We start from the raw sequence: 7,389 nt of genomic DNA, 5'->3' as shown, positions 1-7,389 counted from the left end.
ACTCCTGTAATCCCAGCTACTCAGGAGGCTGAGGCATGAGAATCGCTTCAACCAGGGAGGCGGAGGTTGCAGTGAGCTGAGATTGCACCACAGCACTCCAGCCTGGGTGACAGAGTGAGACTCCGTCTTAAAAAAAAAAAAAAAAAAAAGATGTCTCCTAATATTCCAGCCCCTGATTTCATGCCCTGGATAATCTACTATCTGTAAGTACGGGTGGGATCTGTGAATATCATGACATGTCATTCCTCTGATTACATCACATTAACATGGCACAAGGGACGTAATTATGGTCCTAATCAGTTGACCTTGCATTAATCAAAAGGGAGATTATACTGACCCAGTCATGTAAGTCCTTGAAAGACAGGAAACAGGTCACCACAAATCCTACAACTGCAAGGAACTGAATTCTGCCATTCTGCCAACAACCATCTGAACGTATCTGAAAGAGGATTCAGAGTTGCAGATCAGAACTCAGCCCTGGCCATCATCTTGATTTCAGCCTTTTGAGATCTTGAGTAGAGAACCTTCTTTGCCTGGATTTCTAACCTACAGAACTATGAGATAATGTATTGTTTTAAGCAAACATATGTGTGACAATTTTTTACACAGCAATAAAACTAATACACAGATCACTGACTGACTAAAAGGGGATAGGCCGGGCGCAGTGCCGTATGCCTGTGATTCCAGCACTTTGGAAGACCAAGACAGGAGGATTCCTTGAGACCAGTCTGGACAACATAGTGAAACCCTGTCTCTATTTAAAAAAAAAAAAGAGGAGATGAATTCATTAATGTGACATTATGTAAAGCAGCAGTTCTGAAAATGTGGTCCAAGGTCCCGGGAAGTCTTCAAGATGTTTTTAGGGGTTTATGAGGTCAAAACTATTTTCATAGTAATATTAAGATGTCATTTGCCTTTTCCTTGTCATTCTCATGATGGTATAGTTTTCCAGATGCTAAAAGATGTGCGATGATATTGTTCTGACAGCCAATGGAATACGTCCTTTTATATTCCTGTGTTTAAAATTTTTCTCTAATTTCTACAATGGTAAATATTGACAAATATCGCTCACACAAACAAAAGCTCATTGGGATTTTTTTTTTTTTTTTTTTGGAGACAGGGTCTCACTCTGTCACCCAGGCTGGAGTGCAGGGCCATGATCTGCAACCTCCGCCTCCCAGGTTCAAGTGATCCTATCACCTCAACCTTCCAAGTAGCTGGAACTATAGGTGTGCACCACGATGTCTGGTTAATTTTTGTATTTTTTTGTAGAGATGGGGTTTTACCGTGTTGCTCAGGTTGATCTCAAACTCCTGGGCTCAAGTAATCCATCTGCCTCGGCCTCCCAAAGTGCTGGGACTACAAGTGTGAAACACTGTGCTCAGCTGGTTTTCAGTAATTTTTTAGTATAAGGGGGTCCTGAGACCAAAAAGTTTCTGAAGCACTGGTCTAGAAAAAAATATAACTGAAGTGAGCCTAGACAAGTCTGAAGCTATAATAATAATAGTAATAATTATTATTATTTTTTAGATGGAGTCTCGCTGTTGCCCAGGCTGGAGTGCATTGGTGCCATCTCAGTTCACTGCAACCTCCGCCTCCCTGGTTCAAGCAATTCTCTGCCTCAGCCTCCCAAGCAGCTGGAATTACAGGCGCCCACCACCACGCCGGCAAATTTTTTGTATTTTTAGTAGAGATGGGGTTTTACCATCTTGGCTAGGCTGGTCTTGAACTCCTGATACCATGATACAACTGCCTTGGCTTCCCAAAGTGCTGGGATTACAGGTGTAAGCCACCGCACCTGGCCAAATAATTTATGTATTTAATTAATACCTACATTTGTACAGAGCTGTGGTGTAAATACAATCGAAAGTGGGACAAGGATACAAAACTAGCATGAGGTCCAGTCCCTGAAGACAAACATAAATAATAAGCAATATCATTCATTGTTCCTTCCACAGGTGCTTCTAAGTACAAGGACTGCAATTCGATGGTATGTAACTCAGTACTAACCTTTGGTATGGGTGGCTATGTCACAGAGTTATTTAGATAATTTGCTCAAACTAGGCTGAAGACAAAGACTTTGTGGGTGAGGCAAAATCTAAGTTGGAAGTGAAGTAGAAGGAGGATAAATATTTAAGGCATTATCCTTTGGAACTCAGCTAAAATACCACTTTCTTAAAGGCCTTTCCTGATTTCCCTATCTAGAACACCAACTACCTTCTACTCCATCATAGTGCCCTGTTACCCTATTTATTTCCTGGAACTTTTTCTTTTTAAACAAAAAAATAAAAACAAAACCAAAACAAAAAACAAAAAAACACCTAACATAGCTATGAAGGTAAGCCTGGCTGGAGCTAGAATGCCCTGGTTCAAATTCCAGCTTTGCCACTTTCCAGTTCTATAATCTTTAATAAATTACTTAACCTCTCTGTGGTGTAAATATTATAAAAAGTGGAACAAGGGCCGGGTGTGGTGGCTTACACCTGTAATCCCAGCACTCTGGGAGGCCAAGGTGGGTGGATCACTTGAGGTTGGGAGTTCAAGACCAGCCTGGCCAACATGGTAAAATCCCGTCTCTACTAAAAATACAAAAATTAGCCAGGTGTGGTGGCAGACGCCTGTAATCCCAGCTACTCGGGAGGCTGAGGCAAGAGAATCACTTGAAGCCAGGAGGCAAGAGAATCACTTGAAGCCAGGAGGCAGAGGTTGCAGTGAGCCAGTGAGATGAGATCACACCACTGCACTACAGCCTAGATGATGGAGAAAGACTCTGTCTCAAAAAAAAAAAAAAAAAAAGAAAAAGAAAAAGAAAAAAGAAAAAGGTGGAACAAGGATACAAAACTAGTATGAGGTGCAGTCTCTGAAGACAAACATAAATAATTAACAAAATCATTCATTTGTTCCTTCCACAGGTGTTTCCTCAGTTCCTCAATAAAATGTGCTCATCAAGCAAGAAATTTTTTGTTGAAGAACTGGCTTAGGTTGTAACCATGGGACTGAAAAGGAAAGGGTACATATGAACTAAGTCAAAGGCAGAATCAATAGGTGATGACAAAGGAGAGGAACAGTAAAAGTAATTTCAAGGAGAGAAGAGGAAAACGAGAGAAAATTCTGGGGATAATGAAATAAGAAAGGCAACCTATTATATGTGGGCAAGGAAACAGTGAAAAAGCAAAAATGATTCCAAAGTTTGTTGCTTGAGGGACATGATATAAGCCAGTGGGCTAGCATTAGTTAACTATTCCGGTGGGAAAAGGAGGAGCTATGTCAAATTCATGTTTCAAATGAGTTGGCAGCAAGAACACAGTTGTAGATGATTTGTTTTTAGAGTGCTAGAGTGATGGGCCCTAACAAAAGAATGTTCAGGGCGGACAAGATTTGGGTGTCTGCTCATTGTGCATCAGGGCTGAAATCATGGGAAGAAACCCCATGAGGCTCAAACGCTGACCTGTATGGAGAAGGACAATTTTCTTTAACACTTACGATGATGTTCTTATCATTGGTAAAAGGTGCTTAATCGATTTTGGGGGATGGGGCTTTGCAGAAAAAAATAAAGCACTCATTCCACCCAAGGAACTGCATAGGAAAGGGGTATGTTTCTCAATTTTAACTTACCGTGTATCTTTGAAAGGTAAAATAATGTGTTCCAAGTTGCTTTTATGAGGGGAAGTTTGGGTCATCTCCTTCCTAGCAAGGACGTCTTGCTATTCAACTCACAATTGCACACCACTCCTCTTGTTGACACGGTTTCATAGCACTCTTCGTTCCAGGCTAAAGTTTCCTGTCATGATTTTTGGGCATCGTTTTTGAAACAGTTAGACCTTCTGACCTGGCAAGCTGCTGAGACCTTTTAGGATAGCTGAACTGCAGACAGAAATCTTCCAGGGAAGTAGGTGTGGGCAGGATGTGTGGTTTCCCTGCTTCTCATTTGAAGACTGATTCAATTAATTTCTCATGCACAGTCTCCTACAGTAAAGTTGCATTCAGAGTGTTCTAAGAGAAATTGGAAGGGACAAGCTAGCTACTCATCTTCTTCAGTTTGAGTTGAGGCTAGAGCACTATCTTTCTGAATGTCACAGAAATGCACAGCAGAGAAATTGTGCCACCAGCCCCCTCTGCTAATGGGACCTTGAGGGCTCAAATTAGCCATAACAGCAGAGCATGCACTTGTTTACCAAGTAATCTGAATGATCAGGAAGATGCAATAACACATGCCTCAGCTTGGCTCTGAATGAGTACACGGCAGCCTGAACCTATGAAAGATATAAGATTTCTAAACTTTTGGTGATATAACACGTACACATTCTTTCTCTGACATTCCAGGCTAACCACTGTCTTAAGTTAAGGCTCTGCAAAACATCTGGACATACGTTTCTGGAAAAAATTACAGCATCTTTTCTACAACTCTCTCTGGTCTGATCTTTGTAAGTTCTGACCTGATGGAAGCCTCTGCAGCAGGATGACCTGCGGGGGCCCGGGGAAGCTGCCCCACAGCACAGAGAGGCATTCACTAAATGCAGTTCACTTTTCCTTACCATTCATTTACCTAGTGCCACTTAGGAACAAAGTACAGAGCAGAGAAAGACTTAAACAGGAATGAAATGCAGATGCTGTTGTCCCTGAAAAAATCACTTTCTCTCTAGAAAAGTCAAGGCTTATTTCACCTCAGCCCCTGGTTGAACGATACTAATATGCTCTCTGACACTCCAGGTCTACAGGTCAGCGGAAGCAACCAGTGCCTGAGATTTGAGGATTAAAATCAAAGCAGAATGAACTATCATTTGGCTGCCCCAGGCCCACTAAATCCAGACGGCAAAGTGTTCTCACCATTCTGAGACATCTTCAGCCACACATTTCTCCAGCCAAAAACCTAGGAAGATGTCCGGCTGACAGATGCGCCTGTTACATGATTCAGAGAAGGAGGTTTTTTGTTTTTTTTGGTTTTTTTGTTTTTTTTAAAAAAAGAAGAAAAAAGGCTAGATCAGCCTCAGGATTTTAATTTTACATGATTGTGGATAATCATGTCTCTTTTCACTAAAATTCAATCACTTCATTAATCACTATTTCTTTATTAGATTTATATCATACTTATAAAGCAAAAGATTTAAGAGGAAAAAAACCTATATATAAACTGAAATACTACAGGAGAGGATCTTCTCTTTTCTGTTTCTTCTTCTTTTTGTTTTGTTTTTTTGGTTGCTTTGTTAAAGAAGCAGAGCTTAGAGGGAAGGAAATGGAATTCCTGTTTTTGAGAAGCTCCCTGGGCCAGGCACTGCACTAACTTGTACTTCTATTGTAGTAGACATGGCACCATTAGAAACACAATCTCAAGCAGGAACAGCGACAGAATTTAGAGGGTCTAAAATATAAGTTCCTTGTTTAAAAAATTATTCAGAAGTTCAAGACAGTGACAGCAGAACATGAAACCAAGTGTGGGGCCCTGTTAAGTGCAGAACTCTATGTGACTGCACAGGCTACACATACGTGAAACTGGCCCCACTATGAAGTCAGGCTTACCTGAACTTGAATTGTGGCTTTGCTACTTAATAGTCACGTGATCTTGGACAAGTCATCTGTAAAATGGGAATAATAACAATCCCTACATCATTGAGTTTTGTTTGTTTGTTTGTTTTGTTTTGTTTTGAGACAACGTTTCGCTCTGGTCACCCAGGCTGGAGTGCAATGGTGCAATCTCGGCTCACTGCAGCCTCCGCCTCCCAGGTTCAAGCGATTCTCCTGCCTCAGCCTCCCAAGTAGCTGAAATTACAGGCATGTGCCAACACACCTGACTAATTTTTGCATTTTTAGTAGAGACAAGGTTTCACCATGTTGGTCAGGTTGGTGTCAAACTCCTGGCCTCCAGTGATCTGGCTGCCTCGGCCTCCCAGGGTGCTGGGATTACAGGTGTGAGCCATTGTGCCCGGCCTAAACAAGAGATTTTAAAAGATACTCTGTATTAAGGCCAACTACTCAAAAAGCAAGACTGAAGTACAAAAAATAATACTGGTTTATGCTCAAGGTTCTGGAGGCTTGTGGAGTGCAAATTGTCATGAAGCCAATTTAATATAACTGCTTCCTTTATGCTGAAAGGATTCACTGGGGACATCACTGTTTCCACACAGGAAATAAAGCCTTTTGTATCTGAACAAAAACTCAGAAATACCTTTTTTTTTCTCTTCTTTTACAATGCAGAATACTTTACAAAAAAAAAAAAGCTGTAGGACAGGAAATGTTACTAATCATACAAACTCTATATTTAGTTCTGTAAAAAAAATACTACTAAAACAGCCAGAAGAAAATTTGCAGGTAGTGATACATATTTTTATCTAGAAAAGAGATTTGGTTTACAGAGGCATAAATATTTAGTAGTTACTGTTTATCAGTGTTTGTTTCATAAGAGAAGTCTCAGTTTCTTCCCTGAGTCATCTGTACATTTTTTATTCCTTACCATCAATAATTCTCAGGACTGTCAGACGCCTTTACAATAAAATGTAGGGTTTTTTCCCCCCAATTTGAGTACATACTATTGTTAACTGCAAAATTCTAAAGAAGTCAGTTGCCATTTGTCAAACAATTCGCCCGAGGTACACAGATTTGGGATACTTTTCTTTCAGAGCTGGCCACTGAACAATGAAGTAATCTGAGAGATGAAACAGAATCTTTCCGGACAGGGATAAGGTTTCTACACGGCAGATGCTTTCAACGTAGACAATGATCACTTTCTTTATTCCTAGTATCCCAAGGAGAAGGGCAGATACACAGATAGGAACACATGTTCCTGGTCCGTTACACAACACCTGAAAGAAAAAGTTGAAGTTCAAATGAAAACACAGAATAATCATCTAAGGGAGGCATTTTGCATTAACAGTCTGATCTCAGAGGGGATTTGCTTATTATTCTAATAAGTCCTTCTCTGTCAAGAACCAGGATGCAGCAAACAGTGCCTGTTCAAGCCCATGCACTTGGAAGCCAGGCAGAGCTGTGTTGTCTTGGTTCTCTTGCTTACCAACTGTGTGACTCAGGGCAAATCACTTAACTTCTAACTTCTAGCATGGTGCCTGGTGCTCAGTCAGCCCTCATCAGATAGGCATGTGTTGCTCTTCTCTGACTGCTCTGTGGACCTTGAATGTCACCAAAAATATAGAAAACAAAATCAACTGAGATTCACTGTTTTCTTTTATGTACCAACTTATTCTTGATTTGGGAGAAAATGTCTTTAATTGACTATAAATTTTTTTTTTTTTTTTGAGACAGAGTCTCGCTCTGTGGTCCAGGCTGGAGTGCAGTGGCGTGATTTCGGCCTGGGTTCAAGCGATTCTTCTGCCTCTGCCTCCTGAGTAGCTGGGACTCCAGGCGCCCACCACCAGGCCCGGTGAATTTTTTTTTTTT

General features: G+C 41.0%; 1 protein-coding gene across 2 annotated transcripts in view; it reads right to left on the bottom strand.

Moving 5' to 3' along the window:
* Positions 1-6,295: 6,295 nt before the first annotated feature.
* The window catches only part of ALG14 (ALG14, UDP-N-acetylglucosaminyltransferase subunit), a 105,383-nt gene continuing 104,289 nt past the window's right edge, over positions 6,296-7,389 (bottom strand). For both annotated transcript variants that reach the window (XM_011991488.1, XM_011991487.1), the window contains one exon: positions 6,296-6,797. In XM_011991488.1, coding sequence (XP_011846878.1) covers positions 6,787-6,797 — 11 coding nt within the window. In that variant the 3' untranslated portion in view covers positions 6,296-6,786. The remainder of the gene's footprint in view (positions 6,798-7,389) is intronic.

This window comes from Mandrillus leucophaeus, unplaced genomic scaffold (genome assembly GCF_000951045.1).
Source record: "Mandrillus leucophaeus isolate KB7577 unplaced genomic scaffold, Mleu.le_1.0 Scaffold397, whole genome shotgun sequence".
Classification (NCBI taxonomy): Eukaryota; Metazoa; Chordata; class Mammalia; order Primates; family Cercopithecidae; genus Mandrillus; species Mandrillus leucophaeus.
The sequence above is the reverse complement of the archived record's forward strand: the minus strand, read 5'-3'. Positions and strand labels throughout refer to the sequence as shown.